At 34.0% G+C, this 15,491-nt stretch overlaps 1 protein-coding gene and 1 pseudogene across 6 annotated transcripts in view; one reads left to right on the top strand and one right to left on the bottom strand.

The window, feature by feature from the left end:
• The window catches only part of LOC306638554 (deubiquitinase MYSM1-like), a 41,139-nt gene that overhangs the window by 18,293 nt on the left and 7,355 nt on the right, over positions 1 to 15,491 (top strand). For 4 of the 5 annotated variants that reach the window (XM_079101777.1, XM_079101776.1, XM_079101774.1 and 1 more), the window contains 8 exons: positions 883 to 986; positions 2,249 to 2,326; positions 6,429 to 6,517; positions 9,251 to 9,305; positions 9,643 to 9,693; positions 10,388 to 10,462; positions 11,056 to 11,244; positions 11,904 to 12,036. In XM_079101777.1, coding sequence (XP_078957903.1) covers positions 883 to 986; positions 2,249 to 2,326; positions 6,429 to 6,517; positions 9,251 to 9,305; positions 9,643 to 9,693; positions 10,388 to 10,462; positions 11,056 to 11,244; positions 11,904 to 12,036 — 774 coding nt within the window. The remainder of the gene's footprint in view (positions 1 to 882; positions 987 to 2,248; positions 2,327 to 6,428; positions 6,518 to 9,250; positions 9,306 to 9,642; positions 9,694 to 10,387; positions 10,463 to 11,055; positions 11,245 to 11,903; positions 12,037 to 15,491) is intronic. The other variant, XR_013757493.1, reaches the window with a different exon arrangement.
• LOC306638736 (S-adenosylmethionine decarboxylase proenzyme-like) lies at positions 5,011 to 6,012 on the bottom strand (annotated as a pseudogene). Its single transcript has one exon. The product of its transcript is annotated as an S-adenosylmethionine decarboxylase proenzyme-like (transcript).

Below are 15,491 nucleotides of genomic sequence, written 5' to 3'. Positions count from 1 at the left end.
ACATGGCTTAAAAGTTAAAGACATTGGAAGCATTTCTATGCAGATATTCCAAAATCTGAAAAAAGTATGAAATCTAAAGTACTTCTGGCCTTGAGCATTGGGATTAGGGTTATTCTACCTGTACTGCATTATGATAGTAATGATTAAATAAAGGAAATAATTTAAGAGCCTCAATCCTTAAATGTATTAAAAGTGCCAAAATATTTTAATGGAAGAAAGTTCTTTTGCCCAGTTTTTTTTTTTTTTTTTTTTTTTTAATATTTAAAGTTGAGGTATATGTGTATTTCAAAATGTATTCCATCCTTTCATTGAGCTGACACAACAAAACTTTCTGAAGAAAGCTTATAGCCACAGTTGCATAAGATAACTAGATTTTTAAAACCCATGGTTTATTTAAGAGGAGTATATTCTGTTTTTATCTGTGAAAGTGAGACAACTCACCAGAAAACTCATAGTAATTTTATTTCATTTTATATAGGCAGAGAATTTATAGTCTGGGGGCCTGTTTTTCATTGCAGTAGCTCAGTTTGCCCCAAAGCCCTATATTTAGAAATCAGCTTTTCAGGAAAATGAAGACATTTTAGCTTCCTTAGCTATTAAAAGAAAAATGATCTGTATTAGACTGCCAAAGTGAGCAAAGTAAGTTCAGGAATCAAAAATTAAATAGATTACTGATTCCTAAATCTGTTTTACTGAAATTCCCTTTTAATAATTAGCATTACTTTTATCTGGGAACTACAGCATAGTACATACATCAAATGTATGATTATGGAATAAAAATCATAGGTGCTCAGCTAAAAAGGTCTTTATAAATGTGTCTTCCTCTTTAACGAGTGAATTTCCCAAATAATATATTGTTTTATCTTTCCTGAACTCCAATAGAACAGGCTGTATATAATAGACCACAACCAGTTGATAAAGTACGAATCAGAGACAGAAAAGATGCAGTAGAAGCATACCAGCTTGCCCAGCGTCTGCAGTCTATGGTAAACAACCATTTTTCTAATAATTCCTCTACATTACTCCTTATCAGTTTAGTAAAGTATGCCTACTTCTCTAACTCTTAACAAATGGCCACTTAGTGGAAGCACATGTTTTCTCTTGCACTTTACCTTAGACATATATTTTTTTAGCTTCTGTTCAATTCATGGTGATTTATGAGTCAAACTATAAAAGCCTTAAAATGCATTGATAAACATTATGCAAAACCATAATGTTTTGTTAAAGTGGTTTGGGACTGTTTAATTTTGATTTAGAATGTGTCTTTTTAAATTTCACAGTTCAGGGGGCTACTGATGTTGACTCAGTAGTAGAGTACTTGCCTAGTATGCAGGAGACTATGGGCTCAATCCCTAGCACCACCAAAAACAATAACAAAAAACTACAGTTCAGTTCTATTTTTCTCTTTCATTTTGTTATTTTTGTGTCTTTAAAAATTCTTACCTTAAGAATCAGCTTTTTGAAATAACCTTTTTTTTTTTTAATTCTTAGAATCAGTGAATTTTATAATATGTAAAGTTTGTGAATCTTGATTTAAAAATAAGTTTTCCATAAAGTCTCCTATAAGACAGTAGGTAAAGTTGGTAATAGGTAAAATAAATGGAAAAAAAAAGTATTATTCAGTGCTATTTTTCTCAGTATTGAGGCTGCAAACTACTTCTACCTAGGTTCATTCTTAAGATAGAATGTTTTCTTTCTGGAAATATATGTCATACTGCCCTTTCATAGCTGATCCATCTTAAAGGTCTCAGTGTTGAGGTTTGAAAACTGGATATTAGTAATGTCAAATTCTGTAATTTTTCACTGTATAACTTCATAGTCTCTTCTAAAGCTGCAATACAAAGGGAAGCCATTCCTGGGCGGTTCTTTCTGGTCTTAAAAATATTTTCATCCTAGGTTTTTAGCTTCTAAATGGTGAACGGAAATGAAAATTAAGAAATACAAGTAAAGTACAGAAAATCATCACTAATTTTTTTTTTTAAACAATGCCTCTGTCTCATCACTTAGCCCACACTCTCCTCACCTGCTGCCAGTGCTTTCACCTTTAGCTCACAATTACTGATGTATTTCTAAGTAGAGTACCAACTGAACATAAATAAAGTTTAGTGAGTCATTGGTGATCAGAGATCATAATATTTAAATTGATAATGGAGTTTTGATATTTATTGTTTTGGTTTTGTGTATTAATGTGCAGTAATTTCTCCAAGTTAATCTGGTTACCTTTTGCTTTATTGTATTCTCATCATAGCGTACAAGGAGACGAAGGGTTCGAGATCCCTGGGGAAACTGGTGTGATGCGAAGGACTTAGAAGGACAAACATTTGAGGTAATTTTGACCTTTTACATGGCTTATCCCTGATACTTTTTGTCAATATACATTTGTATATTTTAATGTCATATGTATTACAATTGTTTCATGTGTTTACACATAGACATCTTTAGTCACATGTTAATTTGTTTGTCTAGAAGTTTTCAGGAAGCCACAAAAATGGAAAGCTTTGTTGTGCAGTTAGTTAGGAGTTTTGACTTATTTTTAGCACTTCGGTTCTCTCTCTGTACATGTCTTGTTTCTAGCTCAAAAATATATGCCAAGCCAAAGAGTTGGTATGCCTATTTCATTAAATACTTATTGAATGATGTTCTGATTTAAAATGTTTAAAATGTTGTTCTAAACGTTACACATTGAAATACAAATATTGAAATGTTTTTCTAATAATTCTTAAATGAAAATGCAGGCAATGAATGTGTTTGTGTGTACACACATGCACACACCTGTTCTAAATATATACTTTGTTGTGTAAATAGCCAGTACAATAGAATGGAAGGAATGCACGAATGTGTTTCAATGGCTCTTACCTTGAGCAACTATTTAACCTCACTAAATCTTGTGTTTTTTTAATTTATGATACTTGATTAAAAGTACTTCCCTGAAAGGATTTTTGTAAGAAATACATGAGATGAAATATATAAAGGTCTTACTGTTAGGTACTCACTAAGACGACATGCATAAGGTACTAGATAAATGTTGTCCCTTTCCATTTCCTGCCCCCAACCTTAGCACTTGAACACTCTTATAGGCATTAATAATAAGTAATACATGGTTTCTTACCATAAGGAACTTATATTTCTGTTAGGAAAGACAAAACCTATGCCAAATTCCATAGGGTTGGTCCAAAAATTTTAAGGCCCACAAACATGACCAGTCTACTGGGATACTGCTCCAAAACAAAATCCACCTTGGTCCTCACAGAGAAGTCAAAGCATTAGGTGCTGTGCTCAATACAGAATCAAACAGATCAAGGTGATTGAAAGCTTCCTCAATGAAACATTCCATCATCAGCATGCTTGAGATGTAAGTCAAACAGTGTTCCAACCACTTGATTTCAAACCAAGTAGATTTTATGTTTAGTAACACTGAAAAATGTGTTTTGTTTATAATTACGGAAGGAACAAAGCTTCACTGCATCAATCCAGAAATTATCAAGAAATATTTGAAGTTCAAGAGACACAAATGTGGTCACTTTTGCTGTTTCTCTCAGTTGCTTAACTACCACAGTATTCGCAAATAAAGCTAAAAAGATCGCACTCTTGAAAGCCTATATTGTCATTTCCCACTGAATATTTGTAGAATTTTAATGCTTTTTAATCTATCCATACATTCTGCCTACATAATAATATATGAATAACCTGGACAGTTTTCCTTCTGGGCAGTCATTCATTTGATCCTGTGAATACCTTGGTGGAAGGAAGATGATAATAGGAATATATGAAGTCTGAACATGTATGTATCACTGAATCACAGAATTTCTCAAGTCTTAAAGTGGACAACCACTGATTCTGCTTTGAACCAAAATTTTACAGTACACTATTAAAGGAAATTAGTGGCAATGGTACTAAAAGTAAAAGTTAAAGTGGACGATCCAAGCTGACAGGTCTTAATGAATCTAGGACAATCTATATGCTAAATCTCCCTACTATCTACTAGTGATAAAAATCCTTTTATACCACTATTTAGCAAGTTTCGTAAATACAGGGTACTCCATTAGAAGCTAATCTTATTTATTAAGAGCACAGCACTAGCTTTAGGGTATACAAGTCAGTCAGCACACACTAATCTCAATCTATAACTATGTGTCCTCCCTGCCAGTAAACATTGGAGATGCTTAACATTTTTTGTGGGAAGCATTTAATTTTGTCATTTACCTTCCAAAAGAGCCCTTGCCAATAAAAAGGAGGCCAAATTAATATGCCCTTAAAAGAAAATTAAGCCCAGAGACTTTTCCCATTTCCCCATAAGATTAGCATATAAAACCACAGTATAAGTGTATTGCTCATTTATGGAACTGGAGGGAAGACACCAGGTTGAGGGAAAAAAAAATCAAAGGACTACAAACACAGAAATAATTACTAAAATAATAATATACAAAATGAGTAATTGGTATCATTTTCTGAAGGACTTGTAAAAGAAAATTTAATTGCTATGCAAAAAAGCATTATATGAAGTAGAAACTGGTTTCAATAACAGAAGAGAATATGTTCTAGAAAGTGAAAGAACTGAATATAAAATTCTGGCAGCAGTTTTATAGAACAGTTCCAGATGGTTATGCTGATGCCAACACCTAATGAGGATGAAGTCCTTGTCTGTGGGAAGTTTTGGACAGTACCTGCAGCAATAATACACTGTGCATAAACCAAATTGAGTGTTTTCACAAGTGTGTTGTAAAGTTTCATATAGTAAGAGTTTTTTTCTACATGCACTTCAGTTTGACAGCAAGAGTGGAATAGAATACCTAAACACAGAAGAGAGCATTCACACAAGATATCTGACTCCTTTATATAATAATGCATACACTTCACAATGATTACACTATCATTATATCTAGGCTTTCTGTAGCTACAGGGTGGTGGTTATGGAAAGCATGGCTCCCAGTATCAAAATCTAGAAAACAGGCACCATCTTCTATGTGTGTTCTTTTTTGTGTGTTTTTTTTCTTCATTTCCTTAATAATATCAACTCTGCTGTTGCTGTTGTCTCTTGGCAAAACTGGGTAAAAACAAAATGTAATCATTGAACCATAGCACTCTGAGAATCAAGATGTTTTAAAACTTTCAACATCTTCTGGGGTGAAGAAAAGTACTGTGTGGACATTTAGAACTCTGATTAACGAACAAGGTGGTCCACAGATTTTCCTGGTTTGAATACTTCCCAACTTTGTTGATCAGGTCATCATAAGAGATCTGACTTCAGTTTGTTTCAAAGCTAACATAGAAAATTCTGGTTATGAGAGTGATATGAATACTCAGTAAATTCCATCTGATTTTATTCCATTCATTAATACTCAAAAGGATTGACGAATGTGGCATCAATGACAGAACCTGGTATCAGGTTACAAGTTCCACTCTGATGAGTGACATCCTTCATCTTTCATCTTTCATATAGAACTGGTCCATAACTGTTGGGTCAAGTTCACTCATTAAAATTTCCAGGGTTTGAGCTGGTTGACTTATTACCTGGACTTTCTGGGAAATTCAGTCTTCTAGTACCAATAGTCAGAATTTGTACATCCCATACCAATATGCTGCTCCATTTGGAAAAATGCATTAAGAAATCGTTTCTTCCTGGAAATTCTGGTGTGGTATCCTTGATGAGAAGGCTTCATGAAATTCTTAAGAGAATAAAAGAAGCTTTGAATTGAGTCAGACCCACTCTAAGCCCTAGCAAGCTTCAACAGGGGAACCAGTGCTTTCAGCAAGAGGGTGGTGCCTCAGGTATTCAAAATGAAAAATCTCTTGGAGATAATAATGCTGCTCTTCCTGAGTACATAAACATCCTACTTGTCAGTTTTTGTCACACTTAAGATTGAGCATTGCACATCCTTCAAAAGTACATCCCACTCAGATCTTGGGATAGTGTGAAGATCCCCAGACCCTTGGTTTGTGTCGTTTGCTGCCTGGAGAAGCAAACCTCCAACAGCTTCTCCAGTCCCTTCGAAAAAAATGTGCAGCTTCCATTACTGTGAGACTGTGAACAACCATCCACCACAGAAAATCAACCTAATTAAATCTTTTCTCCTGCTGCTGCCACTTCTGCAGATTGTTCCAAATTGTTACTAAAATTCAGGTTCCTTTTTTTTTTTTTAATTTGTTGTAATTTTATGTTACATTTTTTTAAAAAAGGATTAATAAAAATTTCCCAGCTTTGTGGGGGGGGGGGCAAAAGTTGAACGTGCGTCTGTTGGAAATAGAGGCAGTTACAGTTCAGTCTCTTGTAGTATGCTGCTTTCCCATTACAGAGAATAGAGTGAGTGCTAGCTAATGTCACTGGCCATACTGTATAAGCTTGAATTTGGTTTTTAAAGGACCTTGTTTTGTTACTTCTCCATCTGTGTAGTTGGTGGAATATGATAACAACTGGTGTTTTGTTTTAGCATCTCTCTGCTGAAGAGTTGGCAAAAAGAAGAGAAGAGGAAAAGGGCAAACCTGTTAAATCTTCAAAAGTGTCAAGATCAACAAAAAGGTACAGTATTATGTAATTGTAATTGTTTTAACCTACCACACAGAAAATGTATGGGCAAATGTCTAATACCCGCATTATGCTATTCACTAAGATTGATCAGTTAAAAGATTTTTAATTAAAAGAATCATAAAATTTTAGAATTTTTTTTCCACTGATAATCAAATTTTTTAACCTTCAGGTTGAGTGAACATAGGATCCAACACATGTTACAAAAGGACCTTGTTTTTGACATGCGGTCTTTCAACTCCTCCAGAAATGGTCAAGTAACCTCAGGAAGTGACTAGTTCTCTCAAAATACACATGAACTGGCTGGTGCAGTAGTGCATGCCTGTAATCCCAGTAGCTCAGAAGGCTGAGTCAGGAAGATCTCAAGTTCAGAACCAGACTTAGTAACTTAGCAAGGCCATAAGCAATTCAGCAAGAACCTGTCTCAAAATAAAAAGTAAAAAAGGCCAGGGATGTGGTTTAGTGGTTAAGTGCCCCGGGGTTCAATCTTCATATATATATATATATATATATATATATATATATACACACACATACATATATAGAGAGACTAATTAGTAAAATTTAAGGGTCTCCAAGTAAGTTAAATGCCTTGATTTTCTAGAAGACCTCTCACTTCCTACAGATTCCTCACTGAATAAACCATAGTTTCATCACTGTCCCTTTTAAAACAAGATATCCAGGAATGCTACTAGGTTATTTTCTTGGAAGTTATATGCCCTTGGTATAGACCTCATCTCCTCATTTATGAAGTAATAATTAATAGCTAACAGGGTTAGTGTTTTAAGCTGTTCACATATATTAAACCATTTAATCCTTATAATAACCTCTGCAATAGTTAATATTATCACTCTCATATTACAAATCAACAACTGAGAGACAAAGGACAATTTAGTAACTTGCTGATGCTTAGTGTTGGAGCTGGATTTAAGCCCAGACAGTAAGGCTTAAAAATCCATATTCCTGGGGCTGGGACTGTGGCTCAGTGGCAGGGCACTCACCTAGCCTAGCACATGTGAGGCACTGGGTTTGATCCTCAGCACCACATAAAAATAAATAAATACAGGTATTGTGTCCATCTACAACTAAAAAAAAAAAAATTAAAAAAAAAAGAATCCCATATTTTCTAGTAATATATAATTCACTACCATTATATATTGCTTTTGTGAAGTAGAAATTAAAACTTAACTGTTAAGAACATATATTAGGCTACGTAAAAAAGATACAGTCATCTGTAAGCCAGGCGTCTTCACTGAGTTTTCAAACATTTGATTTCTGAATCTATGAAACTTAAGGCTTATTTTGATTTTCAAGTCATTCCAGTGTGTCAGGACTTTTTCAAATTCAGATCTACTTTTCACATTTTAGTCTTTGTGCCACTGAATCATCAACATTTCAATAAGTTTGCCTTTTCTGGTGTTAATTGCCACATAAAATGTTTAAATGGAATACAAATAAATGTCAGACATCATTGTTCAGTCAGATACATCTATTACCATAATTAACCCGTATTTCTTCATCTATTCAGAAAAGTAATGATAGCATGTGTCTTGGCTTAAATTTGGATATAAAATAATTTGAACCTTATGTAGTCTGCTGGTTTTACCCAGTTATTCCTATCAGACACATCAATGAAAAATCTCTTTATCATGACTTCAGTTTTCCTAAACCCATTAATTTACCCCTTCATGCAGTAAAGCCTCACAAATCAGCTGTTTAAAAATCATTTCTAGAGTTTTCCCAGTAGTCAGCATCTAATTCTCAAGTCTGATGTCTGCTTTCTAATATTTTAGCCCAATGCCAATCTATAGTCCTCTAATCATCAAGAAGCATTGACAGAGGCTCCATATTCAAGGTTCTTAAGTGTTCTGGGACATTCTCCTCTGTTCTTTTTATTTTTCTCATCTGTCTTGTCCTTGAGTTCCTTTTTATTCAGGTAATTTAAAGTTCTTATTACTCAACATATATTTTTTAATGCCTTCTGTGTTTCAGGCACTGTCCTAGGCCCTTGGGATACAGTATTAAGCAATATACAATGTCCTTTTGATACTAATAGTCTCTTTGGTAGAATGGAAACATAATAGTCTAAATCTTTTTCATCTTGAACATCTTTCTTTCTGTGAGCATAGCCTAAAATAACTTGTAATGTGTTTCAGTTTTTTTCTCAAACCTCAAATTTTTTACTGGTCAACGTAGTTTTGACACGTCCTTCAGGTTTACACATGGCTTTTATTTAGATTTGCTTAGGTTCCCCATTTTAATCTCTTTATATGATAAAATAAGAGCTTATTGTAGAACTTCCTATGTACGTTAATTTCTTTAACAGAACTATTTGTTACTCATTTATTTTAAAAATATTCTTTGAATTTGCTCTGTGGCAGGCACACTGTACTGACGAAGTGTTTTTGAGAAACATCCACAAACTTTGATGTCTTAACGTCAGGAAATTAGTTACCTTTCATGGAACTTTTAAAAATTCTGCTTTCAGTATAGGAAACATTTTTGACCGTTTATCTTGTTCTCTTTGGGTATTAGAAAATTAAGTTGCTTATGATTTCTTTAAAAAGGGTTGTATGGAATGTCCTAAGAAATTTTTCTAGTTTAATATTTTTCTCAGACAATTCGAGTTTAGATTATTGATATACATTTTCAAATTTGTAAATAATTTTATAATTTTCCTAATCTTATTGAGATTACATTAAAAATGAATATTTTTTTTCTTTTCAGCTCATTTGATCCCTTCCAGCTGATACCTTGTAATTTTTTCAGTGAAGAAAAGCAGGTACTATTTATATATCATTGACTAACCATAGGTAATGCCCCTGTCTGACAAGAAATGTTTTTTCTTATTCTGTATATACAAGGAATATGTATATAAAAGATCAGACAAGGTGAGATATATTAAGGTCAGATGATTGGTACAGATGGAAAATGAGAGGAAATATCTTCCTGCTGGAGTTTGTAGGGTAATTTTCTTAAAAAGTCTAGCTTGCATTGAGCTTTGATTAGTGGTGAGAATTTGGTGGGAGAGGTAAAGGAGAAAAGGGTGGACATTTGAGTTGGGGAGAACACAGTCTCTTATTTTTATGCTCCCCCCCTTTTTTTTTTTTATATTTCAGGAGCCATTTCAGGTGAAAGTGGCTTCAGAAGCACTTTTAATAATGGATTTGGTAAGGATAATCTATTGTCTTGACTTATTCTGATTTCTGTTCTTGTTGTATTTTTATTGCAGGCATAAGAGAGAGTATGGAAGACGTGTATTTTGGATCTTAACTATCCTCTTTTAAGACAAGGAATCTAAAAATAAGTCTTTTCTTTTGAAGAAAAGCCAGACAATTGCATGTTTCCCTATTTTAGAGAAAAATAAATTAATGTGAGTTTTGCAGACTGTTTGCCATCATTAACCCTATTTTCATTTCCTAATATCTCATGTCTGCTGCCTTTTGGATTACTGAAACAAAGCACAACTTCTGTAATTTGGAGGTTCCTTGTTTGCACTAAACTACCAATACCTCTAACAGTTGTGTAAGTTTGTGGTGTTTTTCTATAGAAGGACCCAGAGTAAATTTTACTTTGTATCCTTGTAATGCTTTTCTTGAATAGGGAGAACAAATAATGTCTTCATTTTTAAGTGAAAAAGTGGCATCTTGGGATGTTAAATTGTTTGCTTCAAAACTTCTCAGTCAGCAGTGAAGAGCGAGCTGAAATCTCTGCTGGGCCTCACATCTAGTTAACCTGTGTGAACCTTATTTTAGAAAAGCATAGTAATACTTACAAGTGACTATCCTGTAATAGTGAGTTTAATTCTGATTTTCATCAAATGGTTTGTGCGTTTGAACTAAGTCTATGTTGTATTTCTTTTAGCATGCTCATGTTTCTATGGCAGAAGTAATTGGTCTGTTAGGAGGAAGATACTCAGAAGTTGATAAGATAGTTGAAGTAAGTTCTTTCTTTTTAAAAAAAAAGTTCTGTCATGTGCAACTAATTAGATCAAATTTTTAAAAATTTCAAGTGTTTTAATTACTATTAATCTTGCTGCCGCACTAAATATTTTTATGGAGTATTTATCTTAAAATAGACTTTCCTTATTGTATTGTGAGATTATGCAAATGTAGAAGTTATTTATTCCCAGAAGTGACTTACAGTTCATATAATGAGCTCCTGTTTGTTTTTTTCATCAAGAAAGAGTACTGCCAAACCTTGGCCTCTCACTACCTTTATCAATAAAAAGCTATAACTTTTAAGAGGCCAAAAATATGTATTGATACTTTTAGTTCAAAGTCAATATATATTATTCTGTTGCATATCAAGTTGAAATTGTTATTATAAATAACAGGCACTGTTGAAAGAATACCTTTGCACAGGTATTATATGGTGTGATCCTGAAAACTAGTCGTTATCATGATCTTGTTACAATAGAAAAATGCATGGTAAGTTTGTAGTGTACAATCACACTTTGGGAGTGTAATTCATTTGCAAGTAATAGAATTAAGATGATTTCAGTAAATCATATGAAGCTCAATCTTTTATAGGTCTGTGCAGCAGAACCATGTAACAGTCTGAGTACAGGACTGCAATGTGAGATGGATCCTGTATCACAAACACAGGCCTCAGAAACCTTGGCTGTAAGAGGTTACAGTGTTATTGGGTGGTATCATTCTCATCCTGCATTTGATCCTAATCCTTCCTTACGAGATATTGACACACAAGCCAAATACCAGGTGTGTTTATAGGTATTGTATATTTGTCTGCTGTACATGATTACACATCCCCCATTGTTTTTTATTTAAATAAATATATTGTTTTTTATAGTCTTTACATCTGGGATTTTGAAGTAACTTGGATTTTTTTTCTCTGATTGTTAGAGTAATACTTGTTCGTATAAGCATTTGGAAAGTCAGCAGTTTTCTTTAGTATAGACAAGACACAAAAGTAACACTGATATTCCCAGAGCCTTCTAAAAACAATAGGAAAAAAGTAGAAACATTCATATAATTTACCCATCTGAAGAAAACAAGTTTTTTTTGTTTTTTTTTCTGTAATTTTATGTTTGTTGTATGAGTGTTTTAGCTGTGGACAGTTATTTGTAGATTGTAGTTGAAAAATATCTATAATTAGTAAACATATTAATGGCCAATGTAAATTTTTGTAGGCTATGTGATTTTTTTTTAAAAAAGGGTCATTTCAGATTGGGTTCAACACATTTTAGCCTAAAAATTTTACAGTGTGAAATGAATACATATAGAATTTCATTTAGTCGGTTTGGATATGAGGTTCGTAATATACCTTTTTGTTTCCTTCCCCCCATTAGATGTTAGTGTGGATAAATACTGACTTTTTAAAATTTATGTAGTTGAAACTAATTTTACTTTTTTTATAGAGTTACTTCTCCAGAGGAGGTGCAAAGTTCATTGGGATGATTATTAGTCCCTATAATCGAAATAATCCTTTACCATATTCCCAGATTACCTGCCTGGTTATAAGTGAGGAAATTAGTCCAGATGGCTCATATCGTAAGTTTTCAACAATAACAGCTTCCTACTATTTCTGTTCTCATTTCTTTGAATTCTGCAAATCAAAGAATTTACAGCTATGCAAAACTATCTTATGGAAAATTTGTCCATTAACTAGGGAATCACTGTTTTTGTCCCATCTAGTGTAACCACTTTCTTCTTTATATAATAGCCCCTTGTGTTACCATGACAACTGGGTACAAGGTTTAAAATGTGGAGAAAAGTTATGGGCAAGCAGTATATGTGGTAGGAGAATGCTATATATGCTGGAGAAACTGCAATCAATAAAACAGACAAAGTCCCTGATCTCATGAAAGTATGTTTATAAATGCGGACTGGCTTTCTCTGTATCGGAAATGGAAAAGGGGTAAAAAAACCCTCGCTCTCCATCATCTTGTAGTGATAAAGGTTTACCAATGACTAACTCTTTTAATATCTTTTAATTCCCATTCTGTCTCATGAAAGAATTTTGTTGGCTTATCCCATCAGACATCTAGTTTCCTCTGGATTTTATGTCTACTTGTGATCTAGCCATCCTTAGCTGGATAGGGAATTAGTATACCAGACTAGAAAAGGAAGGGAACATATATGGAAATGAAATGGTTGGAGGAGAAGCAGTTGGCTCTTCTAGGATGTTTTTGTCTCTTTGTTCTTACTACCACTGTTCAAGTTCAGGTTTTCTCTGAATACTGAGATTAAATCATGAGTATCATTATGGGTATGTGTATATTGCACTCATTTTTCTATCCTGTTACTAGTACAAGACCTGGCATTTAAACTAAATGAATATTAGTTGAATCATTTCATTTTTAATCATCTCACTTGGATGTCCTATATTTGTTAGACTTCCCAGCACTATCCCCATGTCATTTACCATTAGATACTCTCTGTTTTGTGAGTCTTGTTAAAATTTTACTTTCTTTAAAGAGCAGGGACTATTGTCTTAATTGTCTTTGCATCCCCAGTAGCACCTGATCAATTGTCTTGCATCTAGGAGGTGGGCAACACTGTTGGGTTTTATTGAATGGATAACATTGATTTTAACTTTAGTCTAAAATGCCCATTTGAGCAAAACACATGATATAGTCATTCTTTGGCTTAGTATAATTTTACAAAGATTTACAAAAGAAACACCTTCAACTTGTTCTCAATTTAAACCACTTCCTATAATTGGCTAGATTTTGCTTAAGAGCCTTTATTCTGATGCCATTTAATACAATAAATATTGGATACATGTGACTTTAAACTTCATTAGAATTAAATGAAGTTTAAAATTCACTTCATGTAATTCTGCTTCTAGCCAAAATGAAGTAACAGAGACCTGTCTGAAACAACCAAAACACTAGACAAATATATCAAACAATGGTATTTAGGACGCAACTTCAGGCACCAAAGAAAGATGATTCCTAGAGATAGGAAAGGAAGGAATTGAGCCCCAATTACCATGACTTACTGACTTAAAAGAGTTTCTAGATATGGCACAGGAGTAGAAAGCCACCAGAACTTAGCTCACTGAGTTGAGGTGATGGAGGTTAGAAGAAGTCCAAGGCAGCTAAGTTCCTAGAGAACAAACAGAAAGCCAAATAATTTGAGAGTGAATTTTGAAGATTTATGGAAGGGCCCCTCAGGTATTTAGCAAAATACAGATCAGTGTGTGTGAAGGAACTAGCTCAGGAAGGGCAGGAACCACTTGATAAGCTCTCCTTGGACAGCATACGAATTCAGCACTCATCATTACAGAAAGTTCTGTTGAATAGAGCTGCCTGGTTAGTGACTTGTCCATTGTTAGAACTGCATGCAAGATTAATCTTAGGTTCTTTGCTTTGTTTCTCTTGGTAATCCTTTGGTACAAGAATTAAGGTTTTACAGAAGTCATGGGATACCTTGTGCTACAGTGCTTTTAACTCTGTTCCTATCTTTAAAATGTCTACTGGTTAAGTGTTTTTTGTACTTGTATCAGTCAGGAAATATATCTACTGATTAGTTTTTTTCTAATATTTCAGTGGATAAAAATATTCTATACAAAAGGAAATTTTTACGTTAGTGCCTTTAACTTAGAAAAATTTTCTTGATGCCAAATAGATCTCTGTATAGTTTGTGTGTATATGTGTGTGTGTGTATTTTTCCATCAGCCCTGATTGGAAATGCATTATTTACCTTTCTTTATTCCCATTTTCAATTTTCATTAGGAGTAGACATCACTCATCTATAATCAGATATCAGCTTTTGACATTGACTAGTTATTTTACCTTGGGCAGATTACTTAGGCCCTCTCATTCTTTTTTGCCACTTCTGTAAAATGAGAAAAAAATATTACCTTGCTTACAGGGTAGATAGCTGAGGGATTGTTGGTAATGTATGTGAAGTGTTTAGCAAATAATAGGTTTTCAATAAGTGGTTACAATTATAGCTGGTATCTGCTTAGTTGGTAATCAGAACATGTCAGTAAACTGTTGTTATCACCAGAAGAATTTGCTTAATAACTCCTGTACTATAACATATCAGTCTTCTTAAGTTTCTGCAGGGGAGAAATAAAATGGAGGGTAGGGCAATTGAGAAATGGAAAAGGGAAAAAATAAAAGTCATCATAGACTTGCTGTCCTCTTCCTTCTTTCCAAACTCAGCTGGGAGTGGCGTTGGAGGAGCCTTTTTTGGAGCGTCTTTTGTTTCATTGTGAAGAATAATTTTTTTTTTTTTTCTTCCCTTCGCCTCTCATTCTTTTGCCTTCTGATTTGCTGGATTTTTGTTAACTTGAAAAGCCTTCTTATAGCAAAAAACCTCAATTGAGAGGTCATACAATGTAAAAGTTAGAAACATAAATCATCAAGCCTGACTACCTGGGGGTTCAAGTCCTTCTTATAGATGACCATAAATAAGTTTATAACCTTTTCCTGGCTCAGTGTCCTCATTGAAAAATGGGGACAATAATAGTAACTATTTCATTTCAGTGACTTCACATATTTGAAGCACCTAATGCCTGGCACATGGTAAACCTTTGGTAATAAATAACTATAGCTGTTCTTTCAGTATACTGTAGATAGATTTACATGACAGTCTTGAAGGATATGTGACAGATTGCTTAGATGGCTCACCATGTGGTGATGTCCACCCTTTGGGCTCCCCTCCTCCAGAGTTTGGTGTGATAACTGTGACTCATCTGCAGTTGCTGCCTACCCAAGGTTGATCCCATTCCATGAGTCTTAGACTAGCACCTAATAGAGGTGATTTGAAATCTAAGTTCCAACATTGCTGACCTGAAGACTGTATTTAACCTAGCTTAACTTCATTTTTTCTCCTCTGATAAATAGGAATAATGCTGCCTAACTTATAGCATTGTTGTAAGCTTGATAACGTGTAAAAAAAGAAAAAACAAATTATCACTAGGATGGCCATATGTCTTGGCTTGCCTAGGACAGTCCCAGTTTAAGCCTGCGGTTCAGGCATAGTTATTACTT

Source organism: Sciurus vulgaris (genome assembly GCF_902686455.1).
Source record: "Sciurus vulgaris genome assembly, chromosome: 1".
Classification (NCBI taxonomy): domain Eukaryota; kingdom Metazoa; phylum Chordata; class Mammalia; order Rodentia; family Sciuridae; genus Sciurus; species Sciurus vulgaris.
The sequence above is the reverse complement of the archived record's forward strand: the minus strand, read 5'-3'. Positions and strand labels throughout refer to the sequence as shown.